At 44.3% G+C, this 26,321-nt stretch overlaps 1 protein-coding gene and 1 pseudogene across 4 annotated transcripts in view; one reads left to right on the forward strand and one right to left on the reverse strand.

The window, feature by feature from the left end:
• Nucleotides 1–545: 545 nt before the first annotated feature.
• On the forward strand, nucleotides 546–3,674 carry LOC112220253 (annotated as a pseudogene).
• A 2,345-nt stretch (nucleotides 3,675–6,019) lies between these two features.
• LOC112220252 (transcription factor 7-like 1-B) overlaps nucleotides 6,020–26,321 on the reverse strand; it is a 29,208-nt gene continuing 8,906 nt past the window's right edge. For 2 of the 4 annotated variants that reach the window (XM_042302454.1, XM_042302453.1), the window contains exons 4-12: nucleotides 9,680–9,763; nucleotides 8,874–8,991; nucleotides 8,618–8,711; nucleotides 8,394–8,480; nucleotides 8,136–8,252; nucleotides 7,886–8,048; nucleotides 7,640–7,747; nucleotides 7,470–7,557; nucleotides 6,020–7,338 (exon numbers count right to left, since the gene is read on the reverse strand). In XM_042302454.1, the coding sequence (XP_042158388.1) occupies nucleotides 6,764–7,338; nucleotides 7,470–7,557; nucleotides 7,640–7,747; nucleotides 7,886–8,048; nucleotides 8,136–8,252; nucleotides 8,394–8,480; nucleotides 8,618–8,711; nucleotides 8,874–8,991; nucleotides 9,680–9,763 (1,434 nt within the window). In that variant the 3' untranslated portion in view covers nucleotides 6,020–6,763. Of the gene's footprint in view, nucleotides 7,339–7,469; nucleotides 7,558–7,639; nucleotides 7,748–7,885; nucleotides 8,253–8,393; nucleotides 8,481–8,617; nucleotides 8,712–8,873; nucleotides 8,992–9,679; nucleotides 9,764–26,321 lie in introns of all 4 variants that reach the window. The other 2 variants (XM_042302452.1, XM_042302455.1) reach the window with 2 other exon arrangements.

Consider the following 26,321-nt stretch of genomic DNA (forward strand, 5'->3'; position numbering starts at 1 on the left):
AAACCTTGAATTGATTCCTCGTGTACTCACGACCATCCCTAACATCAACTAAAAAGCAAAACATTCCAGTAGTCAGTTCTTTCTGGTTATGTAGGTGAATATAGCTGGTTAAATTTTCTGAAATTGGCAATCCCTGAGTAATGTGATTATTCAGAACCACTTACTCCTATTTATACAATGTGACTTTGAGTCTTTGTGAAAGTGAAGCTATTGATGACAGTCTGCCCAGCAAGCCCTTTGCAAATGAGATGAGCTGGTTATCCATTGCTATAGTATAGGTTGTGAAATATGGTTAAGTCCAGAGATGAGATAACACGGGTTTCACTGAGATGGCTTTCCCAGCAGACAGAAAAGAACATAGTAGATGAATGTAGGAGGAAATGAGGGAAAAACAGAAAGAGCTGAGTTAGGTAATACTGTGACGCAAAAGCATGTGATCCTGATATTCCACTTCTGGCCTTCCCGGTGTGTTAGTGTAAAGGGCAGGGCTATTGGCGGTAGCCCATCTGTCTGCAAGTTGGAACAGTGTTCAGCTGCAGTATAAATACATACACACCTGAACCTGACTCATAAACACACAGACTTTACACTGACATTCTAAAGAAGCTGAGACACAGCTTAGGTGGATATATACCTGCTGGTGGTGTATTCAGGTGGCTCTTACCTGTTGAACCTTGCCCCAAGAGAGAAGTCACTCAATTCGGCACTCTGATCTACACTCTTTCTATCACATTGGACTTTGTGCACAATATACTAGTACACTTGTCAGAGACAGTGAATCTGACCTAAACCCCCAGAGAGCAAGCAGAGACGACAGAAGCAAGGGATAGGTTGAGACTCCAACGGGATTGGTAGAAACCTTGAGAGGAACCAGACTGCAGCGACCAACTGGACCAATGGTCTCTATATTTTTGGAAATGCCGCTGTGGAGACGGACAAAGGCTGGCGATGAGGAGTGTAACCGCGCTGTCCTGGTCGCAGTGTCGAACTTTGACCACCGTGTACCACTGTGCAGGAGGCCAGGGGCGGAGAAAGACGCCAAAAGGCTCCACCATACCCTGACCAGACTGGGATACAGAGTGGACATACACACTGACCTCACCTCTCATGAGATGTACACACTCTTCAAGACAGGTAACACACACAGACACACACATACCTTATACACACACACCCCTGCTCTACATCAGCTCTAAAACAGTAACAAATACTTTATGTCCTGGTTTTATCAAACATATCAGCGTTATTACGTAATGTTAGCAATTAGGGGACGGTCACAGAGTCCACTGCAGCCCTGAATACAAAACAATTGAAAACCTACACTGAGTGTACAAAACATTAAGGACACCTGCTCTTTCCATGACATAGACTGATCAGGTGAATCCAGGTGAAAGCTATGATCCCTTATTGATGTCCCTAGTTAAATCAACTTCAATCATTGTAGATGAACGGGAGACAGGTTAGGAAGGAATTTTAAGCCCTGAGACATGGATTGTACACGTATATATGTACCATTCAGACGGTGAAATGACAAGATAAAAGATTTACGTGCTTTTGAACAGGATATGGTTGTAGGTGCCAGACCCCACCTTGACCAAACTGTGGGAAGAATTGGAGTCTACATGGGCCAGTGTCCCTGTGGAGTCCATTCCCCGACGAATTGATGCTCTTCTGAGGGCAAAAGGGGGAGCACACCGCAATATTAGGAAGGTGTTCTTAATGTTTGGTACACTCAGTGTATACACACACATAAACAGAGTGTACAAAACAAACCATTAAGGACACCTTCCTAACAGATCGTATCTCTTGTCTTGCCCATTCACCCTCTGAATGGCACACACACAAACCATGTCTCAATTGTCTCAAGGCTTAAAAATCCTTCTTTAACCTGTCTTGTCCCTTTCAGGGGGAGGCAGAGGAAAGATTCTTTGCCATTCATTGTTATTTACAGTTACTTACAGTAGTAATCATAGGAGATTTGAAATACTGTATGTATGGCGTGCAGACAGAATGAAATGATGACACACACAAACACACACACGCACACTCACGAGACAGAATGTCCTAGTAATAAAGGATGACACAGTCCTATACACACCTGTTTAATAACTACTGTGCAAACACCTGCGGACATATGCACACACCGTGCTGTGACCTGCAGACAGGATGACAGATGGATAAGCTAATCTTTCACTAAAGCAAACCACCATCATCACATGACCCAACAGGGGAGATAATGTTTGATTAATGTTTCTTCTTCTAACCAGTACAGCCAGAGAGGGATGGGCCGACCCATAGTCTGATTCTTCTAAAGGTTTCTTCCTTTTAGGGACTGTTTCCTTGCCACTGTGCTGCTGTTAGCTCTTAGTGGGTAAAGCACTTTCTGACAAAACATTTATAAATTAATAAAGTGTCATTCATTGATTGATTGATTGATGCATTGATTGATTGCAGAGAGTGAGCGGCCGGTGAAGGAGTGTTTCCTGGCAGTGCTGTCGTCTCACGGGGAGGAGGGCTGTGTGTTTGGGGCAGACGGAAAGCCGGTTAGACTGTCCTACATCTTCTCCTGCTTCAACAACTCACACATGGAGGGAAAGACCAAGCTGTTCTTTATCCAGGTCAGTACCATTATCATCAATCACCACATCCACAACAACAAATCAGTCAGTGATATGACAATCATCATTAGTAATAATCTCTCTCTCTCTCCCTAGGCATGTCGTGGGGGTGAGCTGGATGATGGGGTGACAGTGGAGACGGATTCAGCAGGAAGTGATGTCATTGAGGACACTCTGTCTCAGTACCTGTCCATCCCCATGGATACAGCGGTGATGTATGCCACCACGCCAGGTTACGGGGCCTTCATGCACCCTCTGGGGGCTGTCTTCCTCCAGACACTCTGCATCCTATTGGAGGAGGAAGGGGGCAGAGCCTTGGAGCTGACACGCCTACTGACACGCCTCTCCCACCGTGTAGCCTTTGGCTTCCAGGCCAAAGGTCGTCTGCTGGGGGGGAAGAAGGAAATGCCTTGCTTCGTATCGCGACTGACCAGAGAGGTGTTCCCATTCGCCGAGCCCGAGGGCGGGGCCAATGGGCTTTCTGCAACGACATTGGTCAACCCAGAGTACAACAGACCTCGCAAACCATCTATAAGCTAAACCCGAAGTCTTTGTGAGAACTAAAGACACTTGTCGCTCACAGATTGACAGGGTAGACTTGCTCTGTCAGCTACATTAGTACGGATGACTTTCAATGTGTTGTTAGCCAGAGGGTTGTGAGTTTGTGCAAAGGTTGGGACAGAATTTCCACTCTGTTACTTGTGTACATGTTCGTGTGCATAATAGAAACAGAACATTGTAAAGACCAGATATGTGGATAAAGGAACAGATCTGGAGCTGTTGGTGGTTTCACCACAGAGTAGATGATTATGGCGTCTTCCTTTACAGACAACTGACGCATCTTAAAATATTCTAGATAATGAACGGTATACTATGTTATTTGAGTCTATTTCTTTAATTCAAATGGCAACCTAAGGCTAAGCTTCTGCTTCTATGCTTTTATTTGAAACCATTAAATGTAAGTTGAACACGCATGCTCAATGTTGAGTGTGTTAAAAATGACTTTGTGTGTGACAATATAGTGACAATATATTTTTTTCATTAATTGATTTGATACATCTAATGTTCAAGGTGTTTTTAGTATTTTAACTGAGACAAGACATGACTGTATTCCTAAGTTGTAGCGCTCTGACTGGGACAGTGAGACGGAGAGTAAGTAGAAGAAGACAGCTTTACGCCAGACCAGTGCACCAGCAGGCTCAGATTTGAGTACCTCTGCTGTAGAAGGAGAAACACCAGTCCAGGTAGACTAAAAGATTAAAGTCACACTACAGTCTCCTTCTCACCTCATTTACTTAAAAGGAACATCTCAATAAGTGGCCCAGGTATCCTCATGACATGGCACAAGTGGGGTTCTCTATTTCTCAACTCTTGTTCCTGCATGCATGGGGAAGTCCATCAGACCAACTCCTTGAATGGCTGACTGAGTTTGAACTTGTGTAACCCTTAAGTGTGTGTATATTACTGTATAGGTGGGATATTGTTTTTCCAACAGGAAAAGTAAAAAGATTGCTGGAATGCATCCTTACTCTTTGAACCCACATACTGAGCTGTGAGAAGGACTATAGGCCTTTCCCCAGACAGACAAGACAGGGAAAGAAGAACACATAACATGAACGCCTGTCACCTGATACACTCTGGCACATAATTACCTACCGCAAACAAAGCACACTGATAAACCACCTCATGAACACCTACCACACACATCTGATTCATTACTGATACAAATGTACTTCTCAGCACTATCACTTTCCGCTCTCAAGACTCATTTACAGTAAGACGGACTCTCTGCTGAGGAACTCTGAGGTCATGACCATAAGAGTTACATGTTTAATCATTAACCTGGGAGTTCCTTCAACCAGCTGATTAAAGTTAGTAGAGCAACTGATACTATACACCTATGCATTTACATTTTAGCCAATGAGCCGATGCTCTTATCCAGGACTTACAGGAGCAGTTAGGGTTAAGTGCCTTGCTCAAGGGCACATCAACATATTTTTTTTTTTACCTGGTCAGGGATTCGAACCAGGTAAGTTCAGTTACTTGCTCTTAACCCCTAGACTACCTGCTCTGAGTTTACCCTGGGGTGGTACAGACACACACACACATGACGTCTGCGTTCCAAATACCCAAGTTCAGCCTTGCTCCGATTGTAAGACGATTAGATCAGTGACTGTGCACTTTATTGTAGTAATAAAGGTTGAGTTGAGGAAACTTGTTCTTGAACAGATCATATCTACATCTCAAATCCAAATCAAATGTCACATGCGCCAAAAACAAATGGTGTAGACCTTACAAGCCCTTCATTTCTTGAACTGCATTGCTGGTTAAGAAAATATTTACTAAATAAACTAAAGTAAAAAAACTTTTACAAAATAAATAGCAAAATAACAATAACGAGGCTATATACAGGGGGTACCGGTACCAAGTCAATGTGGGGGGTACAGGTTAGTCGAAGTCATTTGTACATTTAGGTAGCGGTAAAGTGACTATGCATATGCATATAAAATAAACAGTGAGTAGCAGCAGTGTAAAAACAAAGGGGGCAGAGGTGTCAATGTTAATAGTCTGGGTGTCCATTTGATTAATTGTTCAGCAGTCTTATTGATTTGGGGTAGAAGCTGTTAAGGACCCTTTTGGGACCTAGACTTGGCACTCCGGTACTGCTTGCCATGCGGTAGCAGAACAGCATTACTTGGGTGACTGGATTCTGACAATTTTTTGGGTCTTCCTCTGACAACGCCTAGTATATAGGTCCTGGATGTCAGGAAGCTTGGCCCAAGGGAAGTTTTGGGCTGTACACACTACTCTCTGTAGCGCCTTACCAGGCAGTGATGAACCCGGTCAGGATGCTCTCAATGGTACGGCTGTAGAACTTAAGGATCTGGGGACCCATGACAAATCTTTTCAGTCTCCTGAGGGGGAAATGGCACTGCCGTACCCTCTTCACGACTGACTTGGTGTATTTGGATCATGATAGTTTGTTGGTGATGTGGACACCAAGGAACTTGAAACTCTCAAGCCGCTCCACTACAGCCCCGTCGATGTGAATGGGGGTGTTTGGCCATCCTTTTCCTATAGTCCACGATCATCTCCTTTGTCTTGCTCACATTGAGACTGTTATCCTGGTGTCTCTGACCTCCTCCCTATAGGTTGTCTCATCGTTGTCGGTGATCAGGCCTACCACCGTTATCGGCAGCAAACTTGGTGTTGGAGTCGTGCTTGGCCACTCAGTCATGGGTGAACAGGAGGGGACTAAGCACGCACATTTTATTTGTGCTGGTCAAACATTGAGGTTCATAGGAAACACCTACCTTCGATGATGAGATCCATTGAAGATGCAGTGTGTTTATTAGAAAGACTATGCTACCAAAGGCAAAGACAACGCAGGAACAGACACGTTTCAGAAATAAGTAGATGTTTATTATCAAGACTCAAGTCACACGGGGGTTATAAAAGAATAGGGGAGGGAGGGAGGGAAAACAGATCTACACACATTACTACCACAAAGACAAACATACTTTGATCTATTTTTCTTTGAAAATTTACCTTTCCTTTTTTGTATTTTATACAAGTAGCAAATTGGACAAATTAATACAAAAAAAGGTAAGATGTTGCAATACCATTTCACAAAAAAATGTAGTTACATGAAGTTAAGAGGTGTGGTCAAATATTGACCAATAATTGTTTCCTTTCCATACTAATATAAAACCTGGTCTAATATCTATAAAAGGTTAAAAAAAAGTTTATTTACAGACAAAAAAAGCAATTAAAAATGTAGGAAGAAATTGACCCTAATCCTAAGGCAACAAACAGGGGGTGTTGCAGGCTTTCCCCCCCCAATCACTAACATGATTCTGCTAATCAATTAATAATGATCTTCATTTAAACCTCTATTCAAACACTATTTCAATTGTGTGTGTTGCTAGGCTGGAGCATCATGTAGCCCTCAAGGAGTTGTTCACCCCTGCCCACATAGTAGAGTGGACTCTCCTACACACTGATAGGGGGTCATATATTTTTTCATCCCACCCATGATTAGACAGGGTTTAGAGGTATCTGTGGTTAGGGGTAGTGTAATGCTTAAGATTACGGCTGGCCTTAGAGGAATCTGATCATAGATCTGTGGTTAGCGTCTTTGGGTTTTAACTATTATTCCTAGTGACGAGGGAGAGTGGCTGGGACTGGAGCCTGGCATGATGGGAGCTCATTGTTGATTGGTGGATAGAGGTGGGAGGAGCTAAGCCAGAGGCAAAGGGTATTGGTCGAGACAGAAGTGGTGGAGTATGTTTGCTGGATGAGCTCATGTGGAGAGAAAATGGGGGATGAGAGTAGGGGGATGAAGAGGTATTGGGGGTAGGGGGCAGGGGGAGGTGTGTGTGAGTTAATACATGCGAATGTGTGTGAGACTGGATGTGGGTGTAAGCCTGACCGTGTGTGTCCCTGTGTGACTGCAGACGAGGGGGTTTGGTGGTGAGGGAGAGGGGCTGGACCTGCTCAGGATGTGTGTGCTCGGAGTGTGAGTGTGTGTGTTCGGTGTGTGTGGGTGCGGGAGCAGCAGGGGAGGCCAGAGCAGTGGTGGGCGTGGCTGGAGAGTCCAGAGAGGAGGCGGGACTAGCCTGGGACAGGTGTGTGTGTGTCAGGTGTGTGTGAGACACACTGGGTCTCTCCTGAGTTCCATACGACACACACGACTTCTTGAGCTGCGCGGAGAAGTGCTCTAGAGACAAAATAAAAACACACTGATCAGTCTTGCTGTTACTTCCCAGTTATGTCATTAAGTAGAACAGAGTAGGTCACTTCTCACGTCTTCATATTGCTCTGATCTTGAATGTATTAGGTGGTTCTTACCCTCTGGAGCAGCTGACTGGGGGTGTGTCATCTGTCCCTCTGGAGCAGTCTCTGGCCTGCCATCTCTCTTCCTTTTCTTCCTCTTCCCCTGCACACACACAATCACATCACGTCCTCCACCACCACCACACAGCAACCAATCAAATCACTACTAAATCATTTCTACTCACGTAGTTGTCTCTAGCTGACCATCCAGGGTAGAGTTGGGAGTGTAGCTGTCTCTCCTTGCGGGCCATATCATAGTACTTAGACTGCTCCTCACGAGACAGAGTGTGCCACTGTAGACAGACGCACAGGGTTAACATACACACTCCCTTCTGGAGCATAGGTCATTGACCACAACGTTCAGCATGAACGCACACATCGTACAAACAATGACCGTGTGTGAGCACGCATACACACACACTGCCACTCACCCTGCGTCCCAGAATCTGGTTGATGGCAGCGCTCTCCTTCAGGGTGCACTCAGCCACCACCTTGGGTCTCTGCTCCTTCATGTACAGCATAAAGGCATTCAGAGGCTTCTTCACGTGAGGCTTCTTCTCCTCCTCTCTGTCCCCCATAGACACAGCACACCTCCTACACACACCACAGCACAGAGTTACAGAGTCAGCAACGGGGGGTGTGAGAAAGGTGTGTGGTTTAAAGAGCTGTGTGTGCGCGTACCCGTGCTGGTTGCTGTCTCTCGGTTCCTGTTTGATCGCCGTGGAAACGATGGCAGGGTGGGGGACTGACGTCTGGGGAGGCGGGACCATGTGGGGTGAGAAACGACTGGACACAAAGCTGTCAAACACACACCATACCACAACCATAAATAACAATTAAATGACATGTTTGCAATCTTTACAGAAGTCCAGTCATCACAGTATGTAGTCTCCAGAGGAGTGATAGGTAGATGTGTATGAGTGATTAGGTGAGCTGTACCTGGACATGGAAGAGTTCAAGGCGAGAGCTGCAGGGTAGGATGGTCTAAACCCCCCCACTGGAATACCGTACATGGACTGGCCCTGCCTGGAGACAGAAAACGAGGGAGGGGAAACAGTGGCACTTTTGTAATAGCATATGTTGTGCTAAAAATTGTTGGCAAAATAAACTAAACCATTATTGTATTCATCATGAGAGTTTGAATGGGCGTGTGTGTGACTCACAGCCAGCTCAGCGGGTGTGTCATGTGTTCCATGCCTCCAGGAGAGAGAGGGTAGTAAGGAGAGAGCTCTGCTGGGTGGGGGGTGGGGGGAAGACCTGGAGAGGAGAGAGCAACATATATATCTGTTGTTATATAGCGACAAGTGTCATCTGATAGATATCAAACGTAAAATGTGAATCACCTAGGTTTTAACATTAATACTGAGTATTCCAGACAAAAGCAGAAAGAGGGATGAGAGAGGAGAGGAACTTTCATACCCGTGTCAGCTGAGAGGTGAGGAGGGGGTGTCCGTGAAGGGAAGGGGTCTGGACTGTAGGACAGGAGTGGGGAAAAGGGGGACAGGTGACTATGCTGCACCACTGGTACCTTATTGGACTAGAGAGAGAGAGAGAGAGGAGAGAGGGAGATAGAGGGAAGAGGCAGGGATTAGATTTGGAACAGCTATACAATGCTTTCAAATCGACATGAGCCTTGGCCCTAGGGCCTGCGGTTGTTTCTGGGCTGACTGGCTGTATCAGTGACAAGGGGTGAGTCCTCCACCAGGTCTTCAGGGATATCCTCAGATACCGAACACACACTCCGTTACATACACACTCACGGTCTTGGTCTCTGTATCAGAACACACACAGCCATCGCTACACACACCACCCGGAGGTGCTAAAGTCCTCATTGTCTCTGGCGGATTAACACCATTCAGTTTTAACATTCCAGCGTCTGTCTGTCTGCAGCAGGTTTAAGGGAGGTCAGGAGGGTGTGTGTGTGAGCCTGGAGAGGGTGAGGGAGGACAGGAGGGTGTGTGTGTGAGCCTGGAGAGGGTGAGGGAGGACACGATTCAGGTCACCCGAGTGCCGTGTGTGGATACTCTGGGAGACATGCTAAATGGCTGATAGTAGCAGAGCAGGTTAACTAACCAGGGTAAGTTATGTAATAAAAACAAGGTACTTCAATAAAGTATGTAAAGCTAGAAGCTTACTTGCTACGTACAGTTGTCCTTTTACATGTTATGTGTCAGGGCAAGTGATGTCACTGCACAGTCACTAGACTGTAGTGCACACACACTCACCATGTGAGCAGGGGAGGGAGAGCGAGGGTCTTTTAAAGCAGAAGTTCCAGGAACATCCAGCATGGGCCACTTCATCTGTAGATACTAGAGAGAGCGAGCGTGATTTAAAACATACCTCTTTGATTCATTGTTTGCATGCACTACATATTAAAAAATATTTAATGGACAAATATGACATATCGTGAAACGGGTATGAAGAGGGGTGTCTGTGGAGGGAAGTACGAGGGAGGATGTGTGTGTTACAGAATGTGAGAGGTTGAGAGAGTGTACTCCGATGACTCTCCACATGGGTCTGGGTCAGATTATGTATGCAGACACACACACACCCCTCCCCCCTCTATCTGGTGAGTGTATCAGTCAGGCCTCAGCTGCACGTCGCTCTACATTAAGGTTTATGTGTGTGAACGCTTGCTTTTAGAAAAGCAGTGCACACACAACCAGCGCTTAAGTTAGCGTGGTGGAAGGGGTAGTGGGCATGGACGATGGTGTGGTTTTAGAGGCCCTCTTGGCCGCGGACTAAAATATATATATTTTTAAAATTTATTTCACCTTTATTTTAAAGCCAATTTCCTGCAATTATACACATTTTACCATGAGGAAGATAGAGTATTTCACAGTTTTGAAGCTTGTTTCCTGCAATTTTATACATTTGTCATGGGGGCTAAGAGACAAACTGCAGTTTCAAAGCTAACCTCCTGCAATTCTGCAATGGTCATGGCTTATGCCTTGCTCTTATGCGATCTGAGTTACTGAAACAAACCATGTGGGGCCCATGTGCTATTAAGTGTTTATTTTCGCGATATTTCTAAATTATTTTGTACATAATGTTTCTGCAACCGTATCTTACAGCAGGAAACTTAAATCAGTTCTACCAAATCTCTATCAACATGTTAAATGTGCAACCAGAGGGAAAATAATTCTAGATCACCTGTACTCCACACACAGAGATGCGTACAGAGCTCCATTTGGTCAATCCTACCACAACTCTATCCTCCTGATTCCTGCTTACAAGCAAAAATTAAAGCAGGAAGCACCAGTTACTCGGTCTATGAAAGAAATGGTCAGATGAAGCAGATGCTAAACTACAGGACTGTTTTGCTATCACAGACTGGAACATGTTCCGGGATTCTTCCGATGACATTGAGGAATACACTACATCAGTCACTGGCTTTATCAATAAGTGCATTGAGGACGCCGTCCCCACAGTGACTGTATGTACATACCCCAACCAGAAGCCATGGATTACAGGCAACATTCGCACTGAGCTAAAGGGTAGAGCTGCCGCGTTCAAGGTGCTGGATTCTAACCCTGAGGCTTACAAGAAATCCCGCTATGCCCTGCGACGAACCATCAAACAGGCAAAACGTCAATACAGGGCAAAGATTGAATCCTACTACACCGGCTCTGACGCTCGTCGGATGTGGCAGGGCTCGTCGAATGTGGCAGGGCTTGAAAACCCAGACGTGAGCTGCCCAATGATGCAAGCCTTCTGTGCTCGCTTCGAGGCAAGCAACACTGAGGCATGCATGAGAGCATCAGCTGTTCCGGACGACTGTGTGATCACGCTCTCCGTAGCCGACGTGAGTAAGACCTTTAAACAGGTCAACATTCACAAGGCTGTGGGGTCAGATGGATTACCAGGACGTGTGCTCCGGGCATGGGCATGTGCTGACCAACTGGCAGGTGTCTGCACTGGCATTTTCAACATGTCCCTGATTGAGTCTGTAATACCAACATGCTTCAAGCAGACCACCATAGTCCCTGTGCCCAAGAACACAAAGGCAACCTGCCTAAATGACTACAGACCTGTGGCACTCGCGTCCGTAGCCATGAAGTGCTTTGAAAGGCTGGTAATGGCTCACATCAAAACCATTATCCTAGAAACCCTAGATCCACTCCAATTTGCATACCGCCCAAACAGATCCACAGATGATGCAATCTCCATTGCACTCCACACTGCCATTTCCCACCTGGACAAAAGGAACACCTATGTGGGAATGCTATTCATTGACGACAGCTCAGCGTTCAACACCATAGTACCCTCAAAGCTCATCACTAAGCTAAGGAACCTGGGACTAAACACCTCCCTCTGCAACTGGATCCTGGACTTCCTGACGGGCCTCCACCAGGTGGTGAGGGTAGGTGGCAACACATCTGCCACGCTGATCCTCAACACTAAAGCTCCCCAGGGGTGCGTGCTCAGACCCCTCCTGTACTCCCTGTTCACCCACTACTGCATGGCCAGGCACGACTCCAACACCATCATTAAGATTGCAGACGACACAACAGTGGTAGGCCTGATCAGGGACAGCCTATAGGGAGGAGGTCAGAGAACTGGCCGGGTGTTGCCAGAATAACAACCTATCCCTCAACGTAACCAAGACCTAGGAGATGATTGTGGACTACAGGAAAAGGAGCACCGAGCACGTGCCCATTCTCATCGACGGGCTGTAGAGGAGCAGGTTGAGAGCTTCAAATTCCTTGATGTCCACATCAACAACAAACTAGAATGGTCCAAACACACCAAGACAGTCGTGAAGAGGGCACAACAAAGCCTATTCCCCCTCAGGAAACTAAAAAGATTTGGCATGGGTCCTGAGATCCTCAAAAGGTTCTACAGCTGCAACATCGAGAGCATCCTGACCGGTTGCATCACTGCCTGGTAAGGCAAATGCTCAGCCTCCGACCACAAGGCACTTCAGAGGGTAGTGCGTACGGCTCAGTACATCACTGGGGCAAAGCTTCCTGCCATCCAGGACCTCTACACCAGGCGGTGTCAGAGGAAGGCCCTAAAAATTGTCAAAGACCCCAGCCACCCCAGTCATAGACTGTTCTCTCTACTACCACATGGCAAGCAGTGCCAAGTCTAGGACAAAAAGGCTTCTCAACAGTTTTTACCCCCAAGCCATAAGTCTCCTGAACAGGTAACCAAATGGTTACCTGGACTATTTGCATTGTGTGCCCCCCAACCCCTCTTTTATGCTGCTGCTACTCTCTATTAATCTTATATGCATAGTCACTTTAACTACACACTCACATACATACTACCTCAATTGGCCCGACCAACCAGTGCTCCCACACATTGGCTAACCGGGCTATCTGCATTGTGTCCCACCACCCGCCAACGCCTATTTTTATGCTACTGCTACTCTCTGCTCATCATATATGCATAGTCACTTTAACCATATCTACATGTACATACTACCTCAATAAGCCTGACTAACCGGTGTCTGTATATAGCCTTTCTCCTCTTATTTTCAAATGTCTTTTTACTGTCGTTTTATTTCTTTACTTACCTACACACACACACACACACACTTTTTTCCCCCTCCACACGATTGGTTAGAGCCTGTAAGTAAGCATTTCACTTTAAGGTCTACACCTGTTGTATTCGGCGCACGTTACAAATAAACTTTGATTTGATGCCGTGACATTTTTGGAATTTCAGATTCTCCCTGTATGTAGTTTTTATTTTGGTGATTGTTAGCTCTCAAATATAATCAAATTAAAAAAATATATATATTGCTCTCGATCTTTTCTACATACTTTATATCTGGTTTTAGCCGTTTACGCTTACACTGAAAATGTTTTCCCTTCCCGAAACCCCGGCCGCGATTTAGCAGCGGCAGTGTACCACTGCTAAATGCATATAAGGGAGAACACATTGACGTAAACTACAACAGCTCAGGGGTCAGTCTCCACTCAAAGGAAGTGAGACAGGAAGGAAGAAGGGATAAGCGAGGGGGCTAAAAAATGGACATGGCCATTTGCAGGAGTAGAGAGGTCTAGTATCTGTGTAGGGACAAGAATCTTGAGGTGCAAAGTGACCTAGAAGTCGAGAGAGGAGTAGTAAGATGTGCCATAGAGGGGGAGAGAGAATGTGTATAATGCAGGGGTTCTCAAAGTGGACAGGGTCTGCGGAGGTACTGCAGGGAGTATATTATTTTTTAAATTAATATTACTAACAGCTCAAACAAATTTTGGCCAAGGGCTCTGTGGAATAAGTTTAGAGAGTGTAATACAATATTATTCATCTACAGTTTGTGTAACCCTTGGTCACCTGGGCCTGGGATGCTCACTGGGATATTGGTATCCAACAATTACAGGCATACATGTACTGTAATTTAAACTTTAAAACTGCAAAGGTCTCTCTCTGCCCCATGATAAAAATGTGTAGAATTGCAGAACATTTGCTTAACGTTCTCACTATTTCCAAGAGATGGGCCTTTAAAATGTTCCTTCCCAAAGTCATAGTAGAACTCCTTGTGTTGTGATTGAGGGGTCACTGATGAATTCGCCATCACAAAATGGGTCCCAGTTTTGTTCACAGCAGACCAACATGCTACATTGAGTCGCTGACTACAGTTGAGGAAAAAACTAACGTAGCACACACATCATGAATAAGGGTCCTTTTGTGTAGCAGGCCAAATAAAACTAAAATAATGAGGACCACAAGAACATAGGTGTTTGCCTGTGCAGGGAGTGTGTGTACACTGCACAAGGAGAAAAAGTGTGTGAGAGGCTGAGCAGCTCTTCCTCCATACTCTCTATTGTTACCTCTCTCTCTCACACACACACCCACCCCAAGGCCCCAGGAAGTTCTAGCTGTGAGCTCTAACTGAAACCAGCTGTTAGAAATACCATACTGATGAAGCCTACACACATATACACTCTCCCTTTCTCTCTCTCTCTCTTTATCCCTGAACAATAAGGAGTTAGCTGCTCTATCATGAAGTCACTGCACAGCTGGAGGCTAAACATACTGCTTCTTATAAAACACCAAGACACAAACCACACACACACACCAACACCCCCCACCCTCCTTAATTTAGCATAATAGGTTCCATAACCAGTTTTGCAAACACTATTCACCATAAATAAAAAGCTGTAAACAGCAGTAGGTAGCATCATTTAGCTTTCTTTGTATGTTGCAAAAATATTTGATTGCAGAATACAACAGAATCATTTTTGAAGTTCAGCGAGAGAAACAAAGGAATTTAAGTCCACGTCAGTTTCTCTCTGCAAACTAAGTAGGTAAAAAATATATACACATACTACCGTTCAAAAGTTTGGGGTCACTTAGAAATGTCCTTGTTTTTGAAAGAAAAACACATTTTTGTTCATTAAAATAACATCAAATTGATCAGAAATACAGTGTAGACATTGTTAATGTTGTAAATTACTATTGTAGCTGGAAACAGCGTTTTTTTTATGGAATAATAGGCCCATTATCAGCAACCATCACTTCAGCGTTCCAATGACACATTGTGTTAACTAATCCAAGTTAATCATTTTAAACGGCTAATTGATCATTAGAAAACCCCTTTGCAATTATGTTAGCACAGCTGAAAACCTTTGTGCTGATTAAAGCAGCAATAAAACTGGCCTTCTTTAGACTAGTTCGAGTATCTGGAGCATCAGCATTTGTGGGTTCGATTACAGGCTCAAAATGGCCAGAAACAAAGTAACTTTCCTCTGAAACTCGTCAGTCTATTCTTGTTCTGAGAAATTAAGGCTATTCCAGGCGAGAAATTGCCAAGAAACTGAAGATCTCGTAAAACGCTGTGTACTACTCCCTTCACAGAACAGCGCAAACTGGTTCTAACTAGAAGAGGAGGAGCGGGAGACCCCGGTTCACAACTGAGCAAGAGGTACAAGTACATTAGAGTGTCTAGTTTGAGAAACAGATGCCTCAAGTCCTCAACTGGCAGCTTCATTAAATAGTACCCGCAAATCACCAATCTCAACGTCAACAGTGAAGAGGCGACTCTGGGATGCTGGCCTTCTAGGCAGAGTTCCTCTGTCCAGTGTCTATTCTTTTTTGCCCATCTTAATCTTTTATTTTTATTGGCCAGTCTGAGATGTCTTTTTCTTTGCAAATCTGCCGAGGAGGCTGGTACTCTATTGCTGCAGCTTCCATCTGTGAGTTCCGGAGGGAGAGCGAGACAATTCGGCTACAGCCAAAACTACTTAACTTGTAGCAGCCACAATGTTATTTATCATCCCATATAACAGTGCCTGTCTTGACTGTAAGAAGCTAGCTCGCTAGAGAACCTAGCTTGCATAGAGAAGCAAGCTTGTATAAAGAAGCTAGCTCAGTAATTAGCCAAGCTAGCCAGTTATGGCTAGCTAGGCTATCAGGCTGCACTTTCTCCCCAACCCCATTCAGATAAAACAGCAGCCTGCTTTTTGGTTGCTCGTTGTAGCCTACTACATGAATAACCCTTTGACGTTCTTCTGTCCTTGAAGTCATGGCTTTAAGTCCAGGCTTGTGAGGTTAAGTTGTGAGGAGAGGTTGTAGACTTGTTTTGGGCTGATCTTGCTTAATGGAAAGATGGAAAGATTCACCCTTTTTGAATGTCATGTCGTTTTTTTCCCACAAGTGTGGACTTTACCGTGAAATGCTTACTTACAAGCCCTTAACCAACAGTGCAGTTCAAGAAGAAGAAAATATTAACCAAGTAGGCCAAAATAAAAAAGTAATAATAAAAAGTAACAATAAGAATAACAAAAACGAGGCTATATAAAGACGGGGCACCGGTACCGAGTCAGTGTGCAGGGGAACAGGCTAGTTGAGGAAATCTGTACATGTAGGTGGGGGCGAAGTGACTAGGTAACAAACAAACAGCGAGTAGCAGCAGTGTACAGCGGGGGGGGGGGTAAATGTAAATTGTCCGGTGGCACTTTTTATGAATTGCTCAACAGTCTTATGGCTTGGGGGTAGAAGTTTACAACCTGGGTGACTGGAGTCTTTGACAACGCCTATTAAGGTCCTGAATGGCAGGAAGCTTGGCCCCAGTGATGTACTGGGCCATTCGCACCACCTTCTGTAGCGCCTTACAGTCAGATGCCGAGCAGTTGTCATACCAGGCGGTGATGCAACCGGTCAGGATGCTTTCGATGGTGCAGCTGTAGAACCTTTTGAGGATCAAGGGGCCCATGCCAAATCTTTTCAGTCTGCTGAGGGAGAAAAGGTTTTGTTGTGCCCTCTTCAAGACTGTCTTGATGTGTTTGGACCATGATAGTTCGTTGGTGATGTAGATACCAAGGAACTTGAAGTTGAAACTCTCGACCCGCTCCACTACAGCCCGCCTGTTCGGCCCGTCTTTTCCTGTAGTATACGATCAGCTCCTTTGTCTTACTCACATTTAGGGAGCGGTCATTGTCCTGGCACCACACTGCCAGTTCTCTGACCTCCTCCCCATAGGCGGTCTCATCGTTGTCAGTGATCAGGCCTACCACTGTTGTGTCGTCAGCAAACTTAATGATGGTGTTGGAGTCGTGTTTGGCAACCAGTCGTGGGTGAACAGTGAATACAGGAGGGGACTAAGTACACACCCCAGGCGAGCAATACCTTGAGACTTCTTTAATATTAGACATCGTGCACCAGCTGTTATTGACAAATAGACACACACACCACCCCTCGTCTTACCAAAGGTAACGTCTCTGTTCTGCCGGTGCATGGAAAATCCCGCTAGCTCTTTATTGTCCATTTCTCCATTCAGCCACGTCTCGGTGAAACATAAGATGTTACAATTTTTAATGTCCCGTTCGTAGGATAATCTTAAATCGTAGGTTATCAATTTTATTTTCCAATAATTGTACGTTAGCAAGAAGAACGGATGGCAGTGGGAGTTTACTCGCTCGCCTCCGGATTCTCAGAAGGATCCCCGATCTGCATTTTTCCGGCATCTTTTCTTCACGCAGAAGGCGTGGATCTGTGCCTGTTCCAGTGTAAGCAGGATATACTACTTCTCATCGGACTCGTTAAAGGAAAACGTTTCTTCCAGTCCGCGGTGAGTAATCACTTTCCTGATGTCCAGAAGTTATTTTCGTTCATAAGAGACGGCAGCAGCAACATTATCTACACAATAAGTTAACAAATAAGATACACAAACTGCAAAAAAAAAAGTTTTTAAATTGCTGAATTTTGGTAGGGAGATTGTAAAACGTCAGCCGTGTTCTTCGGCGCCATCTTAATATCGCCTGCCTAACTCTAAAAGGCCTCTGCAAGCTTCCCATCCAAAACAGTTTATGCATATATTATGATGACATTTTGTGACGTTTTGGCATCAGGCAATAATTTTTCCCTCGAGGCAAGCCAAAGTCAACGCCCCTTCGTTGGTGATTGGTCAACAGTAGGGACTCCTCAATGAAGTGTTTGTCGTAATTCAACGAGACATGACTCGTTTTCATGCACATTTCTTCACTTCACGGCACCAAACACCCAAGTTAAATCTAACATTGAGTGACTAAGATCACCTCAGCAAAAACATCACAATTAATGACAGATTCCAAGTTCTTAGATTAAGTCTAATTATTTTGAGGGAGTGTATACTGGCCACGGTGTCTCAAGACGGACAAACAGTACTACTGCCGCCTTTTTATTGTTTTCCAAGCTACCTAAGTTATTTTCAAATGAAGGTCGAAGGTACACTATATATATACAAAAGTATGTGGACACCCATTCAAATTAGCAGACTCTGCTATTTCAACAACACCAGTTGCTGACAGGTGTTTAAAATCGAGCACACTGCCATGCAATCGCCATAGACAAACATTGGCAGTAGAACGGCCTTACTGAAGAGCTCAGTGACATTCAGCGTAGCAGTCATAGGATGCCACGTTTCCAAATGTCTTGACTGCTAGAGCGGCCCCGGTCAACTGTAAGTGCTGTTATTGTGAAGTGGAAACGTCTAGGAACAACAACGGCTCAGTGGTAAACTTCACAAGCTCACAGAAAGGGACAAGCGAGTGACGAAGCGCGTAAAAATCGTCTGTCCTTGGTTGCAGCACTGACTGCCAAGTTCCAAACTGCCTCTGGAAGCAACATCAGCACAATAACTGTTCGTAAGGAGCTTCATGAAATGTGTTTCCATGGCCGAGCAGCCGCACACAAGTCTAACAAAACCATGCAAAGTGCCAAGCGTCAGCCGGAGTGGTGGAAAGCACACCGCTATTGGACTCTGGAGCAGTGGAAACGCGTTCTCTGGAGTAATGAATCACTAATGCTCTCGTGGCTGAATGGAAGCAAATCCCCGCAGCAATGTTCCAACATCTAGTGGGAACCCTTCCCAGAAGAGTGGACGCTGGCCAGCAGGGATGTTCTTGTGCCATCGTGCTCTAGCGACTCCTGTGGCGGGCCGGGTGCAATGCACGCTGACACGATCACCAGGCGTACGGTATTTCCTCCGACATATTGGTGCAGCTGGCTTCTGGGTTAAGTGGGTATTGTGTCAAGAAGCAGTGCGGTTTGGCTGGGTTGTGTTTCGGAGGACGGACGGCTCTCGGCCTTCAACTCTCCCGAGTCCGAACGGGAGTTGCAGTGTTGGGACAAGACAGTAACTACCAAATGGATACCATGAAATTGGGGAGAAAAAGGAGACAAAAAAAAGGAAAAAGGGGTGCGTGTTAAAAGGGGAAAGGGTTCCTGAACAACTCTCCCTGGGGTTACAGTATCCATGGGAAACAGCTTTTCGGGTTTCCCTAGTCCTGGAGAGCTAGACTTAAAGATGCAGCCCGGGTTCTAAAGCACAAAAAAATGTGCAACATATTGTACACTTAAAAAAAATTGTCAGTATGATATGTTATTATAAATAATAATCATCATAGCAGGACGTAACATCATACGAAACAGATATAGTACTTAAAATAAAAAAAATAAACATTTTGGCTCGTGAGCACCTCTTTCAAAATTACTGTCTGAAATTATACAAAAGTTTTACTTCTAGTCCTGGAGAGGAGATATCTCCTTCTGTGACAATCTGATTTCACCCCTAGAGTTTTTAGTCCATATTTCGGTGAGGATAGATGGTATGCTATGGTTCAGCTCAATCAAATAAAATGTCATTGGTAAAATACACATGTTTAGCGGATGTTATTGTGGGTGTAGCGAAATGCTTGCGTTTCTAGCTCCAACAGTACAAATCAAATCAAATTTTATTTGTCACATACACATGGTTAGCAGATGTTAATGCGAGTGTAGCGAAATGCTTGTGCTTCTAGTTCCGACAATGCAGTAATAACCAACGAGTAATCTAACCTAACAATTCCAAAACTACTACCTTATACACACACAAGTGTAAAGGGACCCAAGTTAAACCATTTAAAAGGCAATGCTACCAAATACTAATTGAGTGTGTGTAAACTTCTGACCCACTGGGAATTTGACAAAATAAATAAAAGCTGAAATAAATCACTATTATTCTGACATTTCACATTCTTCAAAAAAAGAGGGGATCCTAACTGACCTATGACAGGGAATTGTTACTAGGATTAAATGTCAGGAATTGTGAAAAACTGAGTTTAAATGTATTTGGCTAAGGTGTATGTAAACTTCCGACATCAACTGTACATAAGAGATGAGTACTGCAAAATATGTAAACATTATTTAAGTGGCCAGTGATTTCAAGTCTACTTGTATGAATTGAGGATCAGCGAAGTGGAAGTGTTCTTTGGGCCTTGAGCTTAATGATGAGCTTGGAGGGTACCGTGGTGTTGAATGATGAGCTATAGCCAATGAACAGCATTCTTACATGGGTATTCCTATTGTCCAGATGGGATAGGGCAGTGTGCAGTGTGATGGCGATTGCATCGTCTATGGATCTATTGGGGTGGTAAACAAATTGAAATGGTTTAGGGTATCAGGTAAGGTAGAGGTGATATGATCCTTGACTAGTTTCTCAAAGCACTTCATGATGACGGAAGTGAATGCTATGAGGCAATAGTTATTTAGTTCAGTTACCTTTGCTTTCTTGGTACAGGAACAATGGTGGCCATCTTGAAGCATGTGGGGACAGCAAACTGGGATAGGGAGGGATTGAATATGTCCGTAAACCACACCAACCAGCTGGTCTGCGCATGCTCTGATGCCGCTAGTGATGCCGTGTGGGCCAGCAGCCTTGCGAGGGTTAGCACGCTTAAAATGTCTTACGTTGGCCAAAGAGACGGAAAGCCCACATTCACTGGTAGCGGGCCGCTTCTGTGTCACTGTGTTGTCCTCAAAGCAGGCGAAGGTGTTTAGTTTGTCCGGAAGCAAGACGGTGTCGTGACTAGGCTGGTTCTCTTTGTTGTCCGTGATTGTCTGTAGACCCTGCCACATACGTCTTGTGTTGAATTGCGACTCCACTTTGTCTCTATACTAACGTTTTGCCTGTTTGATTGCATTGCGGAGGGAATAACTACACTGTTTGTATGGTTTTAATAGTCAGAGTGGGTACAACATCTCCTATACACTTCATGAGAAACTCAGTCACTGTATCAGTGTATTCATCAATGTTATTCTCAGAGGATACATATCTCAGTCAACATGATCAAAACCATTTGAAGTGTGGATTCCGATTGGTCAGCCCAACGTTGAATAGTCATTAGCACGGGTACTTACTGTTTGAGTTTCTGCCTATAGGAAGGGAGGAGCAAAATGGAGTCGTGATCAGATTTGCCGAAGGGAGGGAAGGGGTGGGCTATGTAGGCATCTCGGGAGTTGGAGTTGCAGTGGTCAAGTGTTTTAGCAGCGCGAATTACTGCAGTCAATGTGTTGATAGAACTTCGGCAGCAGTTTCCTCAAATTTTCTTTGTTAAAATCCCCAGCAAAAATAAATACAGCCTCAGGATGTGTGGTTTCCAGCTTGCATAAAGTCCAGTGAAGGTCTTTGAGGGCCGTCATAGTATCGGCTTGAGGGGGAATATACACGGCTGTGACTATAACCGAAGATAATTCTCTCTCCGGAGGTAACACAGTCGGTATTTGATTGTGAGATATTGTAGGTTGGGTGAACAAAAGGACTTGAGTTCCTATATGTTATCACAATCATAGTTAATCATGAAACATACACCCCTGCGCTCCTTCTTCCCAGAGAGATATTTATTCCTGTCTGAGCAATGAACTGAGAAGCCAAATGCAATGTTTCCGTGAAACAGAGTGCGTTACAAGTCCTGATGTGTCATTGGAAGGAAATTCTTCCAGAGAAGTCCACTCCGAATACCTCTTCTCCTCTGGCAATGTTTTAGATCAGCCTCTGGAATCAGTTAAACTGCCTTGGGGATACGAACAAAGGATCCAATTCAAGAAAGTCGTATTCCTGGTCATAATGCTGGTGAGTTACCGTCACTCTGATATCCAAAAGTTATTCCCGGCTGTATGTAATTACACAAAAGAAAACCTGGCTTAATAACCTAAGAAATAACACATACAGTCGTGGCCAAAAGTTGAGAATGACACAAATATTAAGTTTCAATGTCTGCTGCCTCAGTTTGTATGATGGCAATTTGCATATACTCCAGAATGTTATGAAAAGTGATCAGATGAATTGCAAAGTCCCTCTTTGCCATGCAAATTAACTGAACCCCCCAAAAAAAAAACATTTCCACTACATTTCAGCCCTGCCACAAAAGGACCAGCTGACATGTCAGTGATTCTCTCGTTAACACAGGTGTGGGTGTTGACGAGGACAAGACTGGAGAGCACTCTGTCATGCTGGATGAGTTCGAATAACAGACTGGAACCTTCAAAAGGAGGGTGGTGCTTGGAATCATTGTTCTTCCTCTGTCAACCATGGTTACCTGCAAGGAAACACGTGCAGTCATCATTGCGTTGAACAAAAAGGACTTCACAGGCAAGGATATTGCTGCCAGTAAGATTGCACCCAAATCAACCATTTATCGGATCCTCAACAACTTCAAGGAGAGTGGTTCAATTGTGAAGGCTTCAGGGCACCCAATATCCAGCTGCGAGATCGGGGCACCACCAGTACAGAGCTTGCTCAGGAATGGCAGTAGGCAGGTGTGAGTGCATCTGCACGCACAGTGAGGCGAAGACTTTGAGGATGGCCTGGTGTCAAGAAGGGCGGCAAAGAAGCCACTTCTCTCCAGGAAATACATCAGGGACAGACTGATATTCTGCAAAAGGTACAGGGATTGGATTGCTGAGGACTGGGGTAAAGCCATTTTCTCTGATAAATCCTCTTTCCGATTGTTTGGGGCATCCATAAAAAAAGCTTGTCCGGAGAAGACAAGTTGAGCGCTACCATCAGTCCTGTGTCACACCAACAGTAAAGGATCCTGAGACCACTCATGTGTGGGGTTGCTTCTCAGCCAAGGGAGTGGGCTCACTCACAATTTTGCCTAAGAACACAGCCATAAATAAAGACTGGTACCAACATCCTCCGAGAGCAACTTCTCCCAACCATCCAGGAACAGTTTGGTGACGAACAATGCCTTTTCCAGCATGATGAAGCACCTTGCCATAAGGCAAAAGTGATAACTAAGTGGCTCAGGGAACAAAACATCAATATTTTGGGTCCATGGCCAGGAAACTCCCCAGACCTTAATCCCATTGGGAACTTGTGGTCAATCCTCAAGAGACGGGTGGACAAACAAAACCCCACAAATTCTGACATACTCCAAGAATTGATTATGCAAGAATGGGCTGCCAACAGTCAGGATGTGGCCAAGGAAGTTAATTGACACTATGCAAGGGCGGATTGCAGAGAAAAATAAGGGTCAACACTGCAAAAATTGACTCTTTGCATCAACTTCATGTAATTGTCAATAAAAGCCTTTGACTCCTTATGAAACGCTTGTAATTATACTTCAGTATTCCATAGCGACACATGACAAAAACATCTAAAGACACTGAAGCAGCAAACTATGTGGAAATTAATGTGTGTCATTCTCAACTTTTGGCCATGACTTTACAAAAACAAAATACTGTAAAGTTGCCTAGGAGCTAGAAGCATGGCTCCCCTTTCTGTCAGTGCCATTTCTGGCTATTCTAGTTAACCATTTAAATGTAATGACAAAATGTTGATTTTCACCTAAATAGACACACCCAAAAGTAACTGCTATTCATGTGTAATTACATGATTCTGACATGCCAAAACTTGGTATATTTGGAAAGAAGACATCTGGGAGATGCAGAAGATAGGAGTTACATAGTTCAGAATACACAAGATCACACACACAAGATCACAGTTTTTTATTTTGAAAGTCATCTTTCAATGACAATCTATAAGTGAATTGATTCCCAGAGCTGGAAACACGTTAGATGGCTTCCACAACATGTGAACAATCAGGGAAAACAATGGATTGATAGACCTAACAAATAAAAATGGACAGATGGTTTTAGTAAGTGGTGTTAGGTGTGGTCACGGGACGTTTCGAAGTGTCCCTAAACCTCTCCAAAGTGGCATATGTCGGTATTTTCTTCTTGAACTGCACTGTTGGTTAAGGGCTTATAAGTAAGCATTTCACAGTAAAGTCCACACTTGTTGTATTTGGCGCATGTGACAAATAAAGTTTGATTTGATTTTGATATGTCTGTAAATTAGACAATTCCAGTGCCATTACATATTTGCAATCCCTAAATGTATTTGTTCAGCATAAAAACACAATTTCTACCATATCAACCTCACTTAAACATTGTAGTGGTGTTATGGGGTATCCAGGGTACATTCAAGTGTCCTTTCACTTCTCCAAAGTGTCCAAATGTGGTAATTGCACTGTTTTTGCACACTGGATGTGCCTAAATGTTATTGTTCGCTATAAAAACAAAATCTCTACAACACCAACATCTCTCAAACATTGTGGTAGTGTCAGGGGACATCCAAGTGTTTTTCAACCTTCCAAAGTGCCTGAAAGTTTAGCCTAGGCATATCCAATGTATTGGTCCCACATATAAATGAACTGTTTACAAAAACAATATAAAAGCAACAGATACACAGTACCAGTCAAAACTTGACACACCTACTCATTCCAGGATTTTGCTTTATTTTTAAATAGTAAAATAATATTGAAGACATCAAAACTATGAAATAACACATATGGAATCATGTAGTAACAAAAACAAAGTGTTAAACAATTAAAAATATATTTTACATTTGAGGTTCTACAAAGTAGCCACCCTTTGCCTTGATGACAGCCTTGCACATTTTACATTCTCTCCACCAACTCCATGAGGTAGTCACATGGAATGCATTTCAATTAACAGGCGTGCCTTGTTAAAAGTTAAGGAAAGAAATTCCACAAATGAATGCATTTGAGCCAATCAGTTGTGTTGTGACAAGGTAGGGGTTGTATACAGAAGATAGCCCTGTTTGGTAAAGACCAAGTCCATATTATGGCAAGAACAGCTCAAATAATCAAAGAGAAACGACAGTCCATTATTTTAAGACATGAAGGTCAGTCAAACCGGAACATTTCAAGAACTTGCAGTCACAAAAACCATTGAGCGCTATGATGAAACTGGCTCTCATGAGGACCGTCACAGGAAAGGAAGACCCAGAGTTACCTCTGCTGCAGAGGATAAGTTCATTAAAGTTACCAGCCTAAGTAAGACATTGCAGGCCAAATAAATGCTTCCCAGAGTTCAAGTAACAGACATCTCAACATCAACTGTTCAGAGGAGAATGCGTGAATCAGGCCTTCATGGTCGAATTGCTGCAAAGAAACCACTACTAAAGGACAACAATAAAAAGAAGAGATTTGCTTGGGCCAAAAAACACAAGCAATGAACATTAGACCAGTGGAAATCTGTCCTTCGGTCTGATGAGTCAAAATGTGTGATTTTGGTTCCAACTGCCGTGTCATTGTGAGACACGAAGTAGGTGAACGGATGATCTATGCATGTGTGGTTCCCACCGTGAAGCATGGAGGTGGTGGTGTGATGGTGCGGCTGTCTGTGATTTATTTAGAATTCAAGGCACACTTAACCAGCATGGCTACCACAGCATTCTGCAGCGATATGCCATCCAATCTGGTTTGCACTTAGTGGGACTATCATTTGTGTTTCAAAGGGACAATGACCCAACACATCTCTAGGCTATGTAAGGGCTATTTGTCCAAGAAGGAGAGTGATGGAGTGCTGCATCAGATGACCTGGACTCCACAATCACCCGACCTCAATCTAATTGAAATGGTCTGGGATGAGTTGGACGGCAGAGTGAAGGAAAAGCACCCAACAAGTGCTCAGCATATGTGTTCGTTCGTTCGTTTTACATCCCAGGTGTAGATGATTAGATTTCACTTTCACCGTAGCTTGTGCATGTCATGAGTCTTTGAAGCAGTCCCTCTCTACCAGGAAACAAAAAGCGAACTGGCATTTCAGACAGAAGATATGGCATTTTACCCTCCAGATTTTCCTTTTGTCATGTGTGTTAGATAGTGGCACTCACCTTGAGTGGGTGGTCTTCTGATGGTTATGAGGTTGCTTTGGGCCCCCAATTCAGCTATTTCCAACACCAGCTGCTCTCGGAAGGCCAACTGGGAAAGAGGAGCTTGACCTTTTGCTTTGGCCATATGCTTGTGGAGAATGAAAGTATTTACTGTAGCAATGTCCACAAAGTGTAAAAAAAATAATAATAATTCTACCACTTCCTGGTCTTGTGGAGGACCTGGTAGTAGCCTATCAGAACATCAGATAGTCCGACACCCCCCATGATAGCATTGTAGTCCTTCTCAGAAACAGTTATTGAGATATTCTTCCTTTTTCACCCTCCTTGAGACATGGTTGTTATTGAATGCCTTATGCTGTGTGGTGAGTATGGTTACTTCGCTAGTGATCTTCCATTTCACAAAAAGCAGCTTGTTAGTCCTGATCGACAGTATGATCCCGCTCTCCGCTGTCTTTGTCATGTCGTTTACCTTG

Source organism: Oncorhynchus tshawytscha, linkage group LG20 (assembly GCF_018296145.1).
Source record: "Oncorhynchus tshawytscha isolate Ot180627B linkage group LG20, Otsh_v2.0, whole genome shotgun sequence".
Lineage (NCBI taxonomy): Eukaryota > Metazoa > Chordata > Actinopteri > Salmoniformes > Salmonidae > Oncorhynchus > Oncorhynchus tshawytscha.